Source organism: Doryrhamphus excisus, chromosome 22 (genome assembly GCF_030265055.1).
Source record: "Doryrhamphus excisus isolate RoL2022-K1 chromosome 22, RoL_Dexc_1.0, whole genome shotgun sequence".
In the NCBI taxonomy this organism is placed as follows: domain Eukaryota; kingdom Metazoa; phylum Chordata; class Actinopteri; order Syngnathiformes; family Syngnathidae; genus Doryrhamphus; species Doryrhamphus excisus.
The window spans coordinates 3,149,092-3,168,953 of NC_080487.1; the positions used below are offsets into that span (position 1 = coordinate 3,149,092).

The 19,862-nt window shown below is 47.5% G+C and overlaps 1 protein-coding gene across 4 annotated transcripts in view; it reads left to right on the forward strand.

Moving 5' to 3' along the window:
- tnrc6ba (trinucleotide repeat containing adaptor 6Ba) overlaps positions 1-19,380 on the forward strand; it is a 42,711-nt gene extending 23,331 nt beyond the window's left edge. Inside the window, exons 1-22 of one of the 4 annotated variants that reach the window (XM_058061272.1) lie at positions 4,815-5,121; positions 6,379-6,468; positions 7,138-7,159; positions 7,314-7,745; positions 7,829-10,729; positions 11,009-11,170; positions 11,364-11,560; positions 11,655-11,729; positions 11,863-12,066; positions 12,225-12,344; positions 13,480-13,605; positions 13,859-14,029; positions 14,266-14,379; positions 14,492-14,687; positions 14,887-15,054; positions 15,237-15,386; positions 15,486-15,629; positions 15,707-15,796; positions 15,937-16,140; positions 16,232-16,299; positions 16,446-16,585; positions 17,137-19,380. In XM_058061272.1, coding sequence (XP_057917255.1) covers positions 6,412-6,468; positions 7,138-7,159; positions 7,314-7,745; positions 7,829-10,729; positions 11,009-11,170; positions 11,364-11,560; positions 11,655-11,729; positions 11,863-12,066; positions 12,225-12,344; positions 13,480-13,605; positions 13,859-14,029; positions 14,266-14,379; positions 14,492-14,687; positions 14,887-15,054; positions 15,237-15,386; positions 15,486-15,629; positions 15,707-15,796; positions 15,937-16,140; positions 16,232-16,299; positions 16,446-16,585; positions 17,137-17,689 — 6,294 coding nt within the window. In that variant the 5' untranslated portion in view covers positions 4,815-5,121; positions 6,379-6,411 and the 3' untranslated portion in view covers positions 17,690-19,380. Of the gene's footprint in view, positions 1-4,814; positions 5,122-6,378; positions 6,469-7,137; positions 7,160-7,313; positions 7,746-7,828; positions 10,730-11,008; positions 11,171-11,363; positions 11,561-11,654; positions 11,730-11,862; positions 12,067-12,224; positions 12,345-13,479; positions 13,606-13,858; positions 14,030-14,265; positions 14,380-14,491; positions 14,688-14,886; positions 15,055-15,236; positions 15,387-15,485; positions 15,630-15,706; positions 15,797-15,936; positions 16,141-16,231; positions 16,300-16,445; positions 16,586-17,136 lie in introns of those variants that run through there. The other 3 variants (XM_058061274.1, XM_058061273.1, XM_058061275.1) reach the window with 3 other exon arrangements.
- The last annotated feature ends 482 nt before the right edge of the window (positions 19,381-19,862 follow it).

The window sequence follows — 19,862 nt, forward strand, 5'->3', positions numbered from 1 at the left end:
AACCTTGACATTTTGGAAAATCTGTCCACAACTGTGAGTACCACTGTCTTCTCCTCTGACGGGGGCAATCCACAAACAAAATCCAACGAGATATGGGTCCAGGGCCGGTGGGGAATAGACAAGGGCCGGAGTTCTCCCACGGGTTTCTGTGATGAAGATTTGTTAGCAGCACAAACAGGACAGGCAGAAACATACTCTGAAACATCCTTTGCCATGTTGGGCCACCAAAAGCGTTGCTGGGTTACGAATATGGTCTTTTTAACCCCAGGGTGACAGGAGGTCTTATTGGTGTGAGCCCAATGAATGACCGGACCCCTCATGGCTTCCACAACAAATAATTTATCTGCAGGGCAGTTTGGGGGCCGAGGCACTTCGAGTCCTGCCTCCCTAACCTTGTCTTCTATTGCCCACTGCAAGGCCGAGACAAAACATGAGTTAGGCAGGATGGTTGCGACTTCCTCAGGTTCCTTTTCCGAAGGAAAAAAAATACGGGACAAAGCATCCGGCTTGGTGTTCTTGGAACCCGGACGGTATGACAAGGTAAAATTGAAACGGCTGAAGAACAATGACCACCTAGCCTGTCGAGAATTTAATCTCTTGGCGGATTTGAGATATTCCAAATTCTTGTGGTCTGTCCATACCTGGAACGGCAGCGTAGACCCCTCCAGCCAGTGTCTCCATTCTTCCAGAGCCGTCTTGACTGCCAATAACTCGCGATCCCCAATGTCATAATTGCACTCTGCTGAAGACAATTTTTTAGACAGAAAGGCACATGGATGCAGTTTACCGTCTTTTGTACCGATCTGGGACAGGACGGCTCCGACTCCAATATCTGATGCATCTACTTCAACCACGAACTGCAGATGGGGATCAGGGATGGCAAGCACCGGGGCTGTGGTGAAACTATCCTTAAGCTTCACAAAAGCTTTCTCACACTCAGAAGTCCAGTCAAATGGTTTGTGCGGAGAGGTGAGGGCATGGAGAGGAGAGGCTACCGAGCTAAAATTTCTGATATATTTACGATAAAAATTAGCAAATCCCAGAAATCTTTGAACATCTTTGCGAGACTTTGGAGTGGGCCACTCTGCAACCGCCGAGACTTTTCCCGGGTCCATCCTCACCTCCCCCTCAGACAGAATAAACCCTAAGAACGATACAGAAGACTGGTGAAAGTCACATTTTTCTGCCTTCACAAATAGGTGGTTGTCAAGGAGCCTTTGCAGCACCTTCCTGACATGCTGCACATGGGTAGATTCATCACGAGAAAAAATAAGAATGTCATCAAGATACACAAACACAAAAATATTCAACATGTCCCTCAAAACGTCGTTGACAAGGCCCTGAAACACTGCTGGGGCATTAGTCAGTCCAAAGGGCATCACCAAGTACTCATAATGTCCGGTTGGGGTGTTGAAGGCTGTTTTCCATTCGTCCCCCTCTCGTATCCTGACCAGATGATAGGCATTACGCAAATCCAGCTTGGTGAAAATCTTAGCTCCTTCCAGGAGCTCAGTGGCGGTGGCAATGAGGGGCAGGGGATACCGGTTCTTGATGGAGATGTCGTTAAGGCCTCTGTAGTCTATGCATGGCCGAAGGGATTTGTCTTTTTTCTCGACAAAGAAGAAACCCGCCCCAGCAGGAGATGAGGAAGGCCTGATAATCCCTGCTGCAAGTGACTCCTGAATGTATTCCTCCATTGAACGACGTTCGGGAGGGGACAAGGAGAAGAGTCTTCCCCGTGGGGGTGTGGTTCCTGGCAACAGGTCAATCGCACAGTCGTGGACCCGGTGGGGGGGCAGTGACTTGGCCTTGACTTTACTGAATACCGCTGCTAAATCATGGTAACACTCTGGAACAGATGCTAGATTCACCTCCCCTTGAGGTTCCAGCACTGTTTTGGCACTCCCCAAACAGTTGCCCTGACAGCCAGGCCCCCAAGAGACGATCTGACCAGAAGCCCAATCGAAGTGGGGGTTATGTTGCTTTAACCAAGGATGCCCTAAGATAACTTCATGATCAGAGCTAGAAAATACATGGAGACTTAGTTTTTCTGTGTGACTGTCTGGAAATGAAATCTTGACGGGATGAGTCCTGTGACTAATTTTGCCCAGAGAGCTTCCGTCCACCGCCTTCACTGTTAGAGGGTGTCGTAGAGGGCACAGGCGAAGCTTTAGTTTCCTGGCGAGAGAAGTACTAATGAGATTGGCATCAGACCCGGAGTCCACAAATACTGGTACCATGATGGATGTGTGCTGAGAGCAAAATTGGACCAAAGGTTTATAGAGAGCCGGATTGCTGATAACAACATTAAGACTCACCGAGCCATGTCCCAGGTTGCTTGTTTTGCCCATCTTGACCCCACAATTACCCACTAGATGTCCCCCTTGACCACAATAAAAGCACCTGCCCTCACTTCGGCGGCGGGTCCTTTCCTCTGGAGACAGTCGGGTGAGTCCCAGTTGCATGGGTTCATCAGCAGAGGGCGCAGCAAGTGGCACGGCGACAGGGGTGGGCCGGACATCATTGACGCGCCCGAGGTTGCCACCCCAGTGTGTGATGGAATCTCGCCCACGCGACCTGCTCTCCTCCTCATGATCATGAAGGCGCTTCTCAATCATGACCGCCAAGGCGATGAGCTCATCAATTGTTCCTGGCAGTTTCAGAGGGATCATTTGTTTACGGATGTGGGGGGACAGTCCAAGAAAAAACGCGTCTAACAATGCGGGGGCGTTCCAGTCGCTGTTTGCCGCGAGAGCGCGAAATCCGACAGCGTAGTCGGTGACACGCTGACGCCCCTGACGTAGCTGGAGCAGGGAGCGAGCGGCTTCTCTGCCGGACGGCTGGCGTTGGAACACTTGCTCCAGTGCCTTAGAGAATGCTGCGTAGGACTCGCACACCGCGGACCGACGGCTCCATTCCGTGGTGGCCCACGCTCCTGCCCTGCCCGTGAGATGGGAGATCACAAAAGCCACCCGGGCACGCTCCGACATGAATGCGGGGGCTTGAAGTTCGAAATGGAGTTCACACTTGGTCAAAAAGGGGCGTACGTCGCCCGACTCGCCAGAGAACCACTCCGGCCGTGACAACTGTGGACACGTGGCGGCCGGCAAGGCGGAAGTCGGGACCGGTGGAGGAAGCGAAGCCGCTGCTGGATCCACTGGAGCCGCGGGCTGAAGAGCCAATAGCAGGGAGTTCAACTGGGAGCCTAGATTCCCAGCCATGGCGTCTTGTCGCTCCGACAGGGATTGCAACGCCGAGCCTAGAGCGGCAAGCTGTTCCTCTTGCTGGCTCTGGCGCTGTACTTGCGTCCGGAGTGCCTGTCGAACAGACTCCAACTCCGCTGGGTCCATGATGGCAAGTTCGTTCTGTCAGGGGCAGGACGTGGGGAGGAGGACCCAAAGGCAGAATTGGCAGGCACGACACGAGGTAAGGTTCTACACGTTGGTGAGGGTCGGTACACGGGAAGTCAGTCCAATAAGGCAAAGGTATCCAAGAGCGGCAGGCAGAAGGAGAGGTCGAAAGGCAGGCGAGGGTCGAGAACCAGGCGAGGCGATGACAAGGAATGCTAGAACGAGACATGGGAGTACAACGAACTTGCACCAGACAGGAGGGATCAGAGGCAATATATAGCCAGCAGGAAATGAGGTGATGAGGGACACCTGAGCACAATCAGGCAGGAGGCGTGGTCTCCAAGGCGAAGGCGGGGTAGGCAATGGCAGGCATGACAAATCTTAAATATAATGGTATATTCTCTTTTTAAATAAGTATACAAAAGGTTCAATACATGACGACACTTGATACTGTCTTTATACAGCAACCTTTATACAGTCTTTTTCACCTTTCACTCCAGCAATGCAGCCTCTCCTCCTCTGTATTTCCACGGGGATCACCGTTCGGTGCAGTGAAGGGGTGCTCAAAGCTAACAACAATGGAGCAAGACATCATTTTCTGCTCTGTACGTTTTCATCCCGCTTCATATCCCAAATATGCATGCTATCAACAAATCTATTCCCAAGGATGGACATACATATTTATGCACAATGTGGTGGGAATGAATAAGTGTGAAAATCAATTCCAGTCCTCCCAGGGGTCCGACAGCTGTGCAAAAGTGTTAATATTCAACAGCTGGAACTGTCAACTCGGTTTCACTATGTATGCGTTCATTGCAAGCAGGCCATTACATCTGCATGCATGTCAATTGCCCTTCATTTGCTGAACAGGGAAAATGAATCATTGCACATTCCTATACAGATGTATGTGCTTACTGTGTGCATATGTATGTGTGTGCTTACTGCCCCCTAGTGCATGAAAGTGAACAGTATCACTGGTCAGATATTGATTTGGACTGTATACGAATATACAGAGTTCGTGCGCGTGCAAGATTATACAAAAAAATAATATTTTCCATACATTTCAGTGACTATGCAGAAGCACGGTCAAGATGGCCGACACCAGGTGGCGTTAATTACCAACCCCTCCTTCACTCGCCCCTCCCAAACTGAAAGGTCTCCCTTACTCAGTTTTCTAGTTTTCCACAACAGTATTGTGATAATTTTGCTCCTTCCATGTCACTATTGGAGTGACGTGGAAGGGAACACTTACATTGTACTGTATTTATTGTTGTATTTATATATTGATATTTTGTTCACAAAATGTTTTATAGATTAAATAATTTTATTTAAATCAATCAGAGATGTTGAAAACATTCAAGTAAAAAAAATATCGGTATCTGTATCCATATTAACAATACTGTACTGTTCCTATATTAACTTGGTATCGCATCGACACCAAAAATGGCAGTATCGGCCCCCCCCTACTGGCCATTGAGGACGCTTCATGCTGAGCAGGAAAATGGCCGCCCGTCCACAGACTTGACTCCACAGCGCTTTGAAATTGAACATTTCTGCATATTTTGCTTGACTCTGCAGCAACCACAGTACTTATATACTAGCCAGTAGCTTGTTGCGAGCGCATTTTCATTATATTCCACTTACTTGACTCTCCGCTCAGGCGTCGCTGTTCTTGTAGCTTCGACGAATGCCTCAAAAAGCTGAAAAAAACCCCGCACTGAAGCACTTTAGCTAGCTAGCAAGCTAGTTTTCTTCATATGTGATTCCTGAGGTGAGTAGCGCAGTGGCTAGTGCTTGTTTTCTTGTTACATCACAATCCACTAACAGCCGTATAATTTGTCAAATATATCTCATCTTGTGCTCAAAGATAAGCCTTATAAGCAAGGGCTACTTCTAGCTGTCAGTGTGTAGCTTAGCATATCCTGCTAATGCTTGCTAACATTAGCCCTGACATTTCACTGTGATGTTTGCATGTTCTGCACTCAGTATATCATATAAAGGCTTTTTATTTGCACAACAAAGAGTGCTTTTATATTGTTGTATGTTGAGATTAGTCGGCATTCGCTGACTATTTCAATTTTTCTTTACTGTTCATACAAGCAGTTGTGCATATGTTCCTCTGACATTAACAAGCTAAACACTGCTAATGCTATAATGACTGGAAGGTTAAACGATAATTCTGCATGTTATACTGTGCAAGTGGAAGGACGTAATTCATTATAATAACCACACACAATTTGAGGTGTGTGTATAGGTATGATTGAGGAAGGGTGTCTGTAGGAAGCTAGGCATCTGGAAATGTCAGCCATTGTGCTTACATTGAAACAAATTAATCACAAGGGTATGTTTTGCAATAGTTATTGGCCCTTGCACACGTTTTAAAAAAAATAATTCCCACATTTTTCCTTCATGGTTGTATACCATACCCTTTCTGACGCTATTTGATGATTGTATGTTGAACACATACTGAAAACAAATGTATTTCTGCAGTCACATAACCCTGGGCTGGAAGCATTCCGTAAGATTGAAATCCCTGTTGTAGGCTCACACCAGCTCCGTGTGGCGCAGTTCTGGCTGTGTCGGCCGTACCGTAAAACGGAAAGAATTAGTTCAGGTTCCAACTTTTTTCCGAGCGCCAAAGACACCGGAGCACACGCTGGTCAATTCAATAATAATACTAAAGACGGGAAAAAAACACAATATGTGTTTTTCAAATATCTTTGCCTAAACTTGCTTGCAGACAGTTTAAACTGGTTGGTCTTAAAAGTGTGATCAGCTTACAGCACTCCGCATGCTTATGATGGGGATAATTACTGTGAGTTGACCCCATGTTCAGCATTATTCTTAGCTCTGCCACCTGATGGATGACTTATCCGTGAAGGCCTGCTGAACGCTATGGTGTACACACGTGCTGTGTGTGGTTTCACATTTTTTTCTGCTTCTTTATGCTGCAGCATCCATCAAGCCATACTTTTGGCATTTTATTCAATTTTACACAATGCAAACTTTAACATGTTTGTCCCTCCAGAAGAAACGAGTATCAGGATCGGAGCTGTAGTTCATGGAAGACAAGAAAAGGAAAAAAGAAGAAAAAAGGAAAAGGGAAGCCTCACAGAAGGTATGTTCATTGGCTTTAAAGATATCCATCTGTTCCAGGGTTGCGCTGTTGCTATCGTGAACCTGTTATTGATTATACAGGAAATGTTTTAAAATAACATTTGCAGGGTTTCCCAGAGCTGTGCAGTGATGCCATTGGGTTCCGTAGCAGTCACTTACCAAGGCGCCGCCTTTTTAAAGGCACACACTCGTAGTCACGGATATTAGAGACACTGTGAATGTGATGTTAAGTTCCGGCATAGTCTGCTGTTGCATCGAGACACATGACACACTCGGTGTCATTATAATGTTCTTCTGAGTGAAACATCCTTCTGTAGTCATAATTTAATTGTGGGCCACCACAAATAAATGACTGTATGGGAAACAGTGTTCTAAAATGTAAAATGTGCCCTGCGATTGGCTGGCAACCAGTCCAGGGTGTACCCCGCCTCTCGCTCTAAGTCAGCTGGGATAGGCTCCAGCATACCCAGGACTCTAGTGAGGATTAGCGGCATAGAAAATAATGGATGGGTGGGCTTTTGTAAAACTGCGACAATTACTGTGTTATTGTTTGAAACACCATACCTGTGTTTTTGTCATGGTAATTTGTCCTACAGTGTAATTTCTGTTCTGTGAGAATTGACATTGGAATGACCACATTGGGTTTACGTCTTTATTGTCTTTGTTTTAGGTCACAGAACAAAAGAACAAAGGTAAGCAGCACTTGATCTACTAAAGATACAGAATCAGGTGTAGTTGCTGTGTTTTTGAAATCTCATCCGATGTTGTTTTCTTTTCTTCATTCCCTTCTTTATGTTATCTAACTACCGCCCATCCCCTACTCCCTGCCCTGCCGTGAACAACTAGACTTGACCAAACAGGCGTCTGCCCAGCCTCCTGCCACTCAGAGCAGTCCTACCTCCCCCTGCCCTGGACCCACCCCGTCTGCTTCCCCGTCCCCAGCCACTTCAGGCCCTGGCAGCGCTGCCGCCCAATCACAGGGTGGTAACAATGCCAAGCGCCTTGCAGTGGCCAACGGACAGCCCACCTCCACCCCCAGTTCTTCCTCCACCACAGGCAGCACAAGTGTTACTGGGAACGGGAATACAAGTAGCGGAGGTGCGGCCCTGGCACCTCAGCAGCAACCTCGCTATATGCCAAGAGAAGTGCCGCCGCGATTCCGCTGCCAGCAGGACCATAAAGTGCTACTGAAAAGGGGCCAGCCGCCACTGTCCTCTATGCTGCTGGGAGGGGGAGGAGGAGGGGAAGGCGTGAATGCAAACATAGCTGCTGTCTCAGGTATGATTTACCAGCGTTTGTTAAAAAAAGTAATCGGTGAGTGAAATTCCTTCTGTAGAATTAAACTCTCATCATCATTTCAGATTCCGGTGCAGCTACCTCCTCGTTGGCCCTCACCTCATCATCAGTTGCTGCTTCAACCACTACTTCTAATTATGCAAATTCCATGTGGGGGGCAAGTCTTGGCACCCAGGCCTCCTCTCAGGGCAGGGAGAAGGTGATTGTAGATGGGAACGACCTGGAAGAGTGGCCCAGCATCGGTGGCAGTGATGGAGGAGGAGCTTCTTTCACTGTAGCTGGAGGAAGCAGCAGCAGCAGCAGCAACAATGGAATGCCTGTGAACAGCACTAGTGCCTCTGGCAACCAGTCCTCATCCACTTCCTTGTTCTCTTTGCCCAATGAATGTATGCAGCCGTCCGGTAGTGTGGCATGGGGGACGGCTGCCTCCCAGGGCCATCTTGGAGGAGGAAATGCAGTAGTTTCAGCCGGGCCTGTGTTACAACAGTCCTCTTCACTTTCCAAAGCCTCCGCTGTGCCAGGAAGCCATGATGCCAGTGGCCTCATTGACGGCAGCAGTGGGATTCCAGGTGCCAACTTTAATCCAAATGCCAATCCTTCGGCCTGGCCTGCCCTGGTACAACAGGAGGAGCCTGTTGTTGCAGGTGAAGGAGGTTCGTCTTCCTTCCATCACCAGGGCCCTGGAGGGACCTTATCTGCCAACAATTCTGCTTCCGTAGGGCTAAAGGCTGGGTCGGTTGGGGTGCTAGGGGGTCACCAAGCTATGTCTGTGAATCAATCAAGCACCCACCAGCACCAACTTCACCAAATGCAATCCAGAGACAGAGACATGGGAGGGGGGAAGTGGGACAGTGAATCAGCGGGACCAAAAATTGCAGGAGAGGAAGGGGTTGTGGGAGGAATGGGAGGTGCTGGGGTCAATGTTGGAGACCACAATCATTCTTCCTCATGGAGGGCCCAGCCCTCTTACCCAGCTTCTAACTCCAAAACGGGTGCCTCAAGGACTGATGGATGGGAGGGTGGCATGGGGGGGTACAGAGCTGCTGAGGGGGATAATGGGACTTCAGGTTGGGGTTTTCCAGGTCCCTCTCGTGGGGCTAATGCATGGGGGAGTGCTGGGACTGGGGGAAATGATAGTCAAACTGGGGTATCTCAGGGAGGGTGGGGGACATCAGGAGTGGGAGTGGAGAAAGCGATGTCTAGTGTTGAATGGGGTGGGAGTTCATCTGGTACTGGCGGAGCAAATCCTGGCACAGAAGTCACAGGAGGAGCCTGCAGCAGTAATAGCAGCAGCAGTGGATGCAGCACAGCTGGCAATCCTGTCACCTCAACATCCACTGCTATGAACAGAGCTTGGGACAATCAGAAGGGAGAGGTGGAAACGGGAGAGTGGAGCGAAGGAGGACAGGGAGCACAGGGAGGATCCAGTGGTGGGAATTCTAGAAGCGAAAGGGAACCTTACGGCAGTCGTCCTCGACGTCCGCCACCCAATGCTGAAGCTGCCTTAGAGAGTCTTCTCAGCCGGTCTGATCTTGATCCACGGGTCCTGTCCAACACAGGCTGGGGCCAAACGCAGATCCGACAAAACACAGCTTGGGATGTGGATGATCAAGTGGAACACAATAAGAGTGCACTGCTATCAGCTTCGACAAAACACTCAGCTTCTCTGGGAAGTTCTTCTCTATATTCCTCTGGATCCAGAGCCTTAATCGGAGACTCTAATGGTCCAGGCGTCATTCCTCCCTTGGTTTCATCTGTTGGGTCCTCTGGAGAGGGCTGGGAGACCAGCAGCAGCAGTAGCAGCAGTGGTGGGACTTCTCTATCTGGCAGAGGCCCACCTCCTTCGGGCCCCAACATGAGTAATCTTGGCGTCTCGCAATCGGGTCCAGTGATCGCAACTTGTACTGGTGTTGGATCAGGATCACTGGGACATAACCAGCAAGGGAAGGCTACAGGCTGGGGTGGAGCAGGGATGGCAGCTGTGGATAATCAGGAGTCCAAAAGTTGGGGTAATGAGGAATGGAGAGCCAATAGAGGAAATGGAGGCAGTTGGGATGGTCTCAGGCAACAAGGCAGCCCTGTAAGTGCGGGCTGGGGAGGAAATGAAGAGAAAGGAGCTCTTGGGTGGAAAGAAATGGGTGGGGAAGGACAAGGAAGTGAGTGGGGGTCAAGGCAGAAGGTTGGGTCAGGTAGGGACTGGGGTGAGAAAGAGTCCAAATCAAATAGCAGCAGCGGGGGATGGGAAGATGAACCGAACAACAGAGGAGGTAGCTCTATTTCAGGTGGGGATGCAGGTGTGGGTGGTTGGGGAAGCTGGGATGAGGATGCTCCACGGAGATCCTGGGGGCCGGGGGGTGGAGGGAGCGGGTCAGGATCAATCAGCATTACTGGTTCCAAATCCCATCAAAGTTGGAGTGGAGGAAATAAAATGCATCAGATGCCAAACAGCCAATCGGGCTCCATCACAGGCCTTCAGGCACAACTGCAACAGCAACAATCACAACCCCGTAATCAGCCTCCACAGCTGCAGCAAGCATTGGACCAAGGGGCTATGCAACGGGGTGGTGGGAGAAAACCAGTCTCCCAAGTCCAGAACCAAAGCTCAGGCTGGACCTCAGGGCCCATCCCTGCTGGTCATGGATTAGGTGCAAGTGGATCTGAACCAAGTGGCTGGGAGGAACCTTCACCGCAGTCATTAAACAGTAAACATGAGATAGATGATGGAACATCAGCATGGGGAGATCCAACACATTACAACTACAAGCCGGTTAACCTGTGGGATAAGAACAGCAACCCTGCTGGTCAGCAGCCACATGATCTGGGACAAACTCAACAGCAACAGCAAGGACCTCCAGTACAGCAACAACAAGGACCATCAGCACAGCAGCTCAGTAGACCAGCTGCAGGACTTGGAGGCAGCAGGGACTTCAACCCTGGCCATGGACAAGGAAAAACTGCCGCAATTGGTGAGATGCCACCATCTGTCTAACCCAGTCAGGTGTGTCCAAAGTCTATCCTGGGGGCCATTTTTGGACGGCAGGATTTTTTATAATGTAAAAATCAATTTATTTTTAACTATATTGTCCTACATTGGATTGGTTTTTAATTTACAACATATATCAAAGTGGGGCCCATACTCACTTCAATTTTTCTCTATTATGGCCCTCGAGGAAAAAGTTTGGACACCCCTGGTCTACATTAACTGAAGTTTGTCAGCACTTTTCAATAATGTGCTGTGTGTACAGGTACCTCGGGTTGGGGTGGTACACCTCCAGCTAGTCCTACTGTTGACAATGGCACAGCTGCTTGGGGAAAACCTACTGATGCCCCTTCTGGCTGGGGGGACCCAGATGATGCTGGGGGGAAATCAGGCTGGAGAAACCCTCCTCCCAATCCCATCAAATCTGGTGAGAATGTACAATATACTATTCAACACTGTAAAACTCAAATCTGAAAAACAATTACACTGAAGTTGTGGCAACTATTCACTCATTTCCGTGTTGACCTTAATACCTAATAGGTAGGTGCTTTCAATTCATGAATAAACTATAAATTAGTGTCAGATCAGTTAAGTTTATATACGTATAATTTCCCATACAGGATCCAAGTCTATGCAAGACGGCTGGGGGGACAAAGAAGGTTCCGTGACGGCTTCACGTCACTCAAGCTGGGAGGAAGAGGAAGAGGGTGGGGGCATGTGGAACAGCACCGGCTCCCAGGGCAGTGGGTCATCTTGGGGACAGGGTAGCAATGGAGGCTGGGGACAGGGCCACACTGTCAAGAAGCCTAGCAACAAGGTGGGTTACCTGGGAGAAAAATTGACCTCACTAATGTGGAGTCAGGAATCGGGTCTGCTTTTCAGTGTTTCAGTATTTTTCCATTCTCACCCAGGGTCCACTCAAGGTTGGCGGGGGAGATTCGTGGATGAGCCCCATTAACAGACAATTCTCCAATATGGGGCTTCTGGTATGACATTGAACTTGTCATTCAATTGCTGTAATGTAAATGCATTGGATATGTTTTTTTAATGGAAAAAAAACAGACAATTAACAGATGATCTTTTATGAGATGGTGACTGTTGCCCTTTTGTGCTTGGCAGAGTGATGATCCTAGTGGTCCAAACATTGACCTGGCTCCAGGTTCCCTCCAGGAGAAAAAGATAGATTTAGAGAAAAGAGCCTTTGGAATGATGGATTACAATGGCGACATGAGGAAAGGAGGAAGAGGGGGAGGGAGCATGGCTTATCGTTCACCTGTTTCCAAAGAGGCAGCACCTGGGGATGCTGTTTCTTTCTATGACAAGGTAGGCCATTTGTGCTGCTTATGATCTTACCTGTTAGTGTTTCCTTCCTTGTTTGATGTTCGCTCTTTTCCTTCTTCATTTTTACCCCTTTGTCTCACTCTTTCCCCCGTCCCTTCTACCACTCATTTTTTTTCATTGATTGGCTGTCACTTGGACAGACCTTGCTTTTGAACAATCAGGATGGGTACCTTGGGGAGGATGGTCCTTGCTCTTTGTTCACACCACCCACTGCCTACAAGCCTCATTCTCTCTTCAATCACACTATCCCCTTTAGACAAGTAAGACGATGCCTCCTCTTGTTTCTGTCCTCCCATCATTGCATTAGGCTCTGTGTAGTTTTCTGTGTTTGCACGATAAACTTTCTAACAGGTCTGGGTGATATGGAACGGAACTATTCCCGATATGTTGAATGTTGATCAATTGTATACTGTATATATCTCGATACTTTACCCAAAAAGTGAAATGTGTGTGCAAAGTTGTTTCATTAAAATGTTTAAAATTCATTGCCAAATGCACAAAAGAACAAAATATTAAATGCATGTCAGCAGCAAGCATGGCGGGCGAGTGGTGCTAGGAGATCCGAGTTCATCTCTGTGTGGAGTGCATGCATGTTTTTTTTTACTCCGGCTTGCTCCCACATTCCAAAAACACGCTAGGTTAATTGGTGACTCCAAATTGTCTATATGTGCCATGTGATTGGCTGGCGACCAGTCCAGGATGTACCCCGCCTCTCGCCCGAAGACAGCTGGGATAGGCTCCAGCACCCCCGCCACCCTCTTGAGGATAAGCGGTAGAAAATGAATGAATGTCAGCAGCCACTCAAATCATGCTTAATCATATCTTTCACAACACAAAGGTTACAATTAGCTCGTTGATGATGATGATGCACCTTCATCTACATGAACTGGGTTTGCAATTTTCATAGGTTTACCTCGCGGTGACATCTCGAATGTTGTTGGTCGGTTAAATGTAGCCAGTGCTCGGTGAGAGGTGTATCTCCTCTGAAGCCCGGTGCCAGCCGCAGATGGTGCGTATGGCGACATGTAGTCGTTTTGGGTGCCCGGTGTTAGCTGCTGCTTGGCTCGGTGTGAGGCGCAGTTGCTCCAAGGCCGGTGCCAGCTGCAGATGGTGGTTATGGTGAGGCATAGCTGTTCCAGAGCTTAGTGTTAGCCTCTGCTTCCAGATGCTGGTGCTAGCGAGAGATGGCACATGTAGCAAGGTGTAGCTTTTCTGGAGTTACAACGCAAATCCAGTTTATATAAAAATTAACGATATGTTTGGTCTTCGTTGTTGGTCTTTGTGCTTAAAATATTTTTAATAATATTAATGTATTATATATATACCTTCAATTGTTTGACATTGTTCTTCTCCTAAGCCTTGTGTATGTTGAAATTGTCCCCTTTTGAATCACAGGGTGGCCACAGTCTCCTTGGCAATAGTGGAGGGATGTCTCAGCTCAGACACCAGCCCAATGTTCCACCCATGAACCAGTCCCCAGGCATACGAGCACAAGTGCCTCATCAGTTCCTGTCACCTCAGGTGAGCTTACTTTTCTTATGTTTCCTATACATCCTTTCCACCAATGCAGGACGTGTCTTTCATCATGGTTGTTTAACAAATGAGATGCATCAGTCAGGGTTTAAATAACGTAAATAAAACATAATCACCCATGCAGTAATTAGCTTACTCATTTGCTTAGTTAAATACAGGCAGTGACATTTTTCTGTGTTAAGCAATTCAGTACTTTTTCTGTAGAAACATATGCATGTGTCATTACGTGCCCCCCCCCCAGGTGCCAGGCTCCTTGCTGAAGCAGATGCCCCCTTCTAGCGGGAGCGTAGGGGGTGTCGGTGGTGTGGGCGGAGTGGCGGGAGTCGGGGGCGGTGTCTTTCCTCCACAGCTGTCCCCCCAGCATATTGCCATGCTGAGCAGCATCTACCCACCGCACATCCAGTTTCAATTGGTGAGTTTATTGAAAACTACTACAGACTTAGAGGAAAGAATCAGTATTTTAAGCTGATCAAAAAGTCACTCATGAGCGACTTTAGTGATGTTGATGAGATTGTGATGCAAGCACTAGTATTTGCCCCAGAAAGCAGACCGAGACATTGCGACCAATCAGTGGTGTTGCTGTAATGATTGACACAGATGACTGTCTAGTGCTGACTCAAGTAACTTTTCATGATGTTTCTGTGTCAGGCATGTCAGCTCCTCCTCCAACAGCAACAGCAGCCACAACAACAGCAGCAGCAGCTTCTGCAAAACCAGAGGAAGTTTACACCGAATGTGCGGCAGCAAGCTGACCCTCAACAAGTATACTCATGCACACGACTCTCTCCAGCTATTGTTGAGATGTTTATCGACACAATTTGTTTTCTAGCCTTCTTTCCTTGCCTTTTGACCGTTTTTGTCTGTGTCATGGCAGCTGGCCAGGATCATGGCAGTGCTGCAGCAGCAGCGCCAACAGCAGCAGGTTGGGAGTTTAGGTGGCAATGTCAAACTCTCTCCCTCCCATCATGGTGGAAGTGGTGCCAAATTACCCGGGGCTGAGTCCTTGCCCCACCAAAGCCTGGCAGGAACTGTGGCTGACCTGCACCAGAAAACACTTGGACCCTACTCTGGTAATCTATCAAGATTATCAGTCGTGAATTCTAATATTATTATTTGAAAGGTGATGGTCAATTTCAACTGGCGAGGAGCCATCACATTTCAGTCATTCAATCAAGTGGCTTTGTTGCACGGGTTTGTTTGTGTTGGCAATCCTACCCCCAACTCCCCCTGATATGTTTTGTCCTGGTTTGCTGTTGTCCTTGTTTACAGGCTTCAGTTCTGGTGTGAACCTCTCAGGTCTAGACCTGAGTGGCTCTGTGGTTGGGGGCCCTGGAGGAATGAAGGACATGGGTGGTCAGCAGTCTCGTTTCAAATGGATGATGGAGGGGCACTCGTCCCCTGACACCTCCTCACCCGAAAATGCATTCCACAAAAATGGTGAGATTCCTTTCCTTTTTTTTTTTATGGCATTGACTTCCAACAAACCGATTTTGTCTGTTGAATTTGAAAAGTGGAAATATAATAGAATCTAAAAATGTTAATGTTAGTATAATCCCATACTAATTTGTGCAGCCATCTGGTGTTCAGTCATATAATATTCACTGACGACCTCTCCCCAGGCCCTGTCACCCCCATGAAGATGCCAGGGGGCTCACCCTACTCGCAGTACGACATGATTGTTGGAGACCCGCAGGGTAACACCAACTGGCATCGCACACCTGGCAACAAGCTGAGTACCAAGCAGACCACCACACCCAGCTGGCCCCCCGGTAGGTGGCACATCATACAGTATAATCCTACTTGTTTTGCCTGAGGTGATGTCTTAACAATATTTATAAAGTCATAATTGCATCTATGCTGTTCTCCAGAGTTTCAGCCCGGTGTTCCCTGGAAGGGAATAGATCGTGTTGACCCCGAATCTGACCCCTACATGACCCCAGGGGGCATGATGGCAAACTCCGTGTCTCCTGGCCTCAATGACACTGAGCACCAGTTGTTACAAGACAATACTGGTTAGTATTGAACAAAATATGATCAAATTCTAAAACAGCCAGTGTACAAGTCCAACATCAGCTGCTCGTTATCACAGATTCCATCCCTCCCCTCAACACCTTACTGCCTTCGCCTGGTGCCTGGCCCTACAGTGCCTCAGATCCCCTTAACAACGCACACAACTCAGGTAAGATTAGAACCTTTACAGTCATCCCGTGTAAGTCGCTCCCGTCCGTCTATGTCTAGCAACTCATCAAGTCGGTATGTGTTTAGTATTTATCATGATATGGTCCGTTTGAAAATCCACTTCTGTTGTCCCTTTTACAGCAAAGTACACAGACTACAAGACTGGATGGCCCCCTGAGCCCATTGGCCACAAGTCCTGGAAAGCCAGTCGTGGCAGCAGCCAGTCTCAGCTGTCCCGCCCTCCTCCAGGCTTAGCCAGTCAAAAGCAGCTAACAACTACCCCGTGGTTAGGCGGCACACCCCGACTGGCGGGTAGAGGCTGGGGGAGTGGTTCAGCCACTACTGGTGAGACCCAAAGGCATTTGGTCACATTGACGGAATTGTGTTCATGAACATTTAGGAATGTCAGTGATTGTTCTTTTTACTGTCTCTGTAGGCTCGGCCTGGAGTGATGGCAGTTCCCGGGAAAGCTGCTGGTTGGTGCTCAGTAATCTAACACCACAGGTATATTTGCGGATTAAATTATTTGATTGTAAAGTTTTTGCTAAGCTTCACGTACTCACTGAGCTCCACTGTCAAAACATTACATGTTCCGAAATCTCATCCCTCACATACAAATCGTGCATCTTTTTTTTTTTTCTCCTCTGCAGATTGATGGCTCTACACTCCGAACCATATGCATGCAGCATGGCCCCCTGCTGACCTTTCACCTCGGCCTAACCCAGGGCACTGCTCTCATCCGCTATGGCTCCAAACATGAAGCAGCCAAGGCCCAGAGCGCCCTTCACATGTAAGATTAAAGACTTTTTTTAACCTCCTTGATACCTTTGGTATAACTAGAGCAGGAATTTCATCCATTGCGGTTGCGATGTTGACTCCTCGTTTCAATTCTGGTCGCTAACCATTCTCAATAACAATTCCTTTTAGAGGGAGGGTCATGAACTTTTAACCAAAGTTCTTGGATAAAGAGTCTGAATGACTTTTTAAAAGTGTATGAACTGTTTTAAAATGACTTTACTCCAATTTTTTTGCATTGGAGAGTGTCCAGAAATGGTTATAAAACCTTGCGTTGTGTGTGTGGACGTGGCCTTATTCTCTGGTACGTTCCGTCATAAAGTGTTTATGTTCAATGGAGAACCGGTAGCACCAATCTGGACCCTGAATATACAGTAAGGCAACATGTATCTTTTCTCTGAATAATATTTTGATTAATACGGTCTGCAAAACAATCCATTTCCTCAGCTTGACTTTTAGTGGTGGGATGGAAATGTTAGCCTGCTTTTCTACATCTGCCAGCTACGTGTGATACTTGTCGGTGATTGAATATTTTTGTTTTAATAGGTGCGTTCTCGGCAACACCACCATCTTGGCGGAGTTTGTGAGCGAGGAGGATGTGGCCCGCTACATTGCACATTCCCAGGCAGGAGGTTCCGGGAACGGAGGCGCCAGCACCGGCTCCGGCACCACACCTACACCATCCTCTACGGTGGGCACTAACAGTAGCGGGGCCACCTGCGAGCTAAGTGGAGTCGGGGGCGGCAGCAGCGGAGGAGTCGGCGCAGAGGGAGGCTCCACGCCAGGAGCCGCTCTACCAGCGGCAGCCGGGCATTCCGAATCCACTTGGCAGAGTCTGGACAGCACAGGCAGCTCATCGGACCAGACCGCGCCACCGGCGCCCGGATTGGGTATCTTCACTCAGTGGAGCAGCAACAGTTCTGCGGCGGGTGGAACTGCGGGTGTGGAGGCAGGAAGGCAGGGTCTGTGGGGGGGTATGAGTGGCGCAGGGTACCCCGGTAGTAGCCTGTGGGGGTCGCCAGCACTTGAAGATCGTCATCAGATGGGCAGCCCGGCGTCCCTGCTGCCGGGAGACCTCCTTGGCGGGGGTGGCGACTGACAACGCGATCATGTTGAAAGTCACATGTCACGTTCTTATTTATTTACACGTACAAATGATGTGAATAGAAGCTACACTGGCCACCCGACATGCAGGCTACATGCAATACATCGCTCATGCGTTTGTTTCCTAACGTGTAATCATCGACCTTAAATGAAGACCACAGCGAAACTTGAAGCAGAGGACTGAACCCGGGTTCCAGTTCTGTCTTTTTACTCCGCATCTCATCATATTGCTCCATCACTCAGGCATGTACTGTAAAACTGGGGCTCCTCGAGTCCCGCGTGTCCACACGTTAACTCTTTAACTCTCGTCTCCTTCCTCGTATTTAATGTCAAATGTCAGCATTCGGACTTGCAGACTGAGCCTTCTTAGACCTGGTGTGTTTCTCCTGTTCAGAAAGCTTGAAAGCGACAAAAGGATCTGTTGCAAACGGGGGACAGCGACTCGCTATCGGGTCACCCGGACCTGTGGCGAAATAGAAAAAAAAAAAAAAGGAGCGTTTCTACTCGGTACTGACACCTCGCTACCTTGGCGGATCAACATGGCGTCCCCGGGGGTTAAAAAGCAAAGCAAAACAAAAAGAACATTAGCCAAACTTGCACTAATGCCTCTGGGTTTGTCATCGACACATCTGATACAATCCCTTCCCAACTCAACACCCACCTTACGGGACGGGACGTCTTCTAATGTTACATCAGCAGTGGCCTTGGTCCACCTGCCCACACACACACACACACACACACACCAGTTACACACACCAGTTACACACTGCTCTTACATTTAACAAGCAAAACTCTTCTCTCTTCTCTTGTGGATGTACATGAGTTGTCTCTTTGAAGAGAAACGTGAAACTTTGTAGAGAAATCTTTTTGTTCCCCATTCAAACACTGACCTCGCTCTTGTATTATTTTTTTTCTTACTCAAAAAAATCAACTTGGTTATTATTCTATATTGTCTTGATTGTTAATGACTATGATCACTTAGCGACTCGCTGTTCAAGGTGTGTGTGTGTGTGTGTGTGTGCGTGCATGACAGCAGTGTTGCCGGTATGACCGAATGGAAGATGGCGGAAACGTGACAATATCAGGAGTGTCTGTGTGTTATTGCTACAATGTTGAATGTTTTTGTTGTCCGTGAGAGATTAACGATCAGTGTATGTGTGCACTTATCTGCTTCAGTCAGGGAAGTGAATAGATGTTTATCTGACAGCTTGGCTTTTTTTGTATGAGTGTATGTTTGCGTGCGCATGTGTGTGTGTGTGTATGCGTGTCTGTATGTGTGTTCGCTTGACCACCAGACATTGTGATATCTAAAAAGTTCAAAAACATTGGCACTATTACTTGTCTTTTTTTTTCAGCATTATGTGTGTTTTTGTTCCCTGTCAAAATGCAATTCAAGGAGAATTTAGTTTTTAACGACGAAGCAACCAACTGAAAGCATTTCTTATTAAAATGTCCAAATCCTACCATACCAAGCTGAGCTGGAAAACAGTGTTTTTACAGACACGTTAAAAGACATTTAGCTGTAATGTTTTACTTGTTTGCTTTCATGTTATGTATCGATTTAAATTAAGTCTGTCTTTATTATCACTCCTGTTCAGGATGTTGTTCATTTATTTCAGATGTTACCAAAAGGAGAGGAATTTAATTTAAAGTGGAAAAGAACAAGATAATAAAGGTTCAAATGCAGTTTTTGGGGGGTTGTCGTGCTATTCACTATTCACTCGACCACTTGCACTAAACATTTTATACCTTTATCACATTTAGTTCAATACCGGCCTATGGTACTTGGTAACTGCAGTTGGTAAAAGTATTCATATTAAATATGTTAAGTTCCAGTACAAGTACATTAAGCCAGGAAAATAACTATTTGAAGTGGAAGAAGAAATGAAGATTCATACGGGGTAATGTCAGAAATATTGTATATACTATATAAATAAATGCAGAATATACAAAAAAAAAATTATTAGGGGACCAAACATTTTTAATTGCATATAGTTCTATTTGAACAACTGTTTTCTTGTGTAATTGTGCATTTTTATTATTTTTTTATTTTATTTTTAGCTTTTTGGTGTGTGTTTAGACTTTTTTTTATTTCATTGCTATTTGTTTTGTGCCATGGTCCAATTTAAAAACTAGCTGGAGGCTGCAAATGGCCACCGGGCCACATT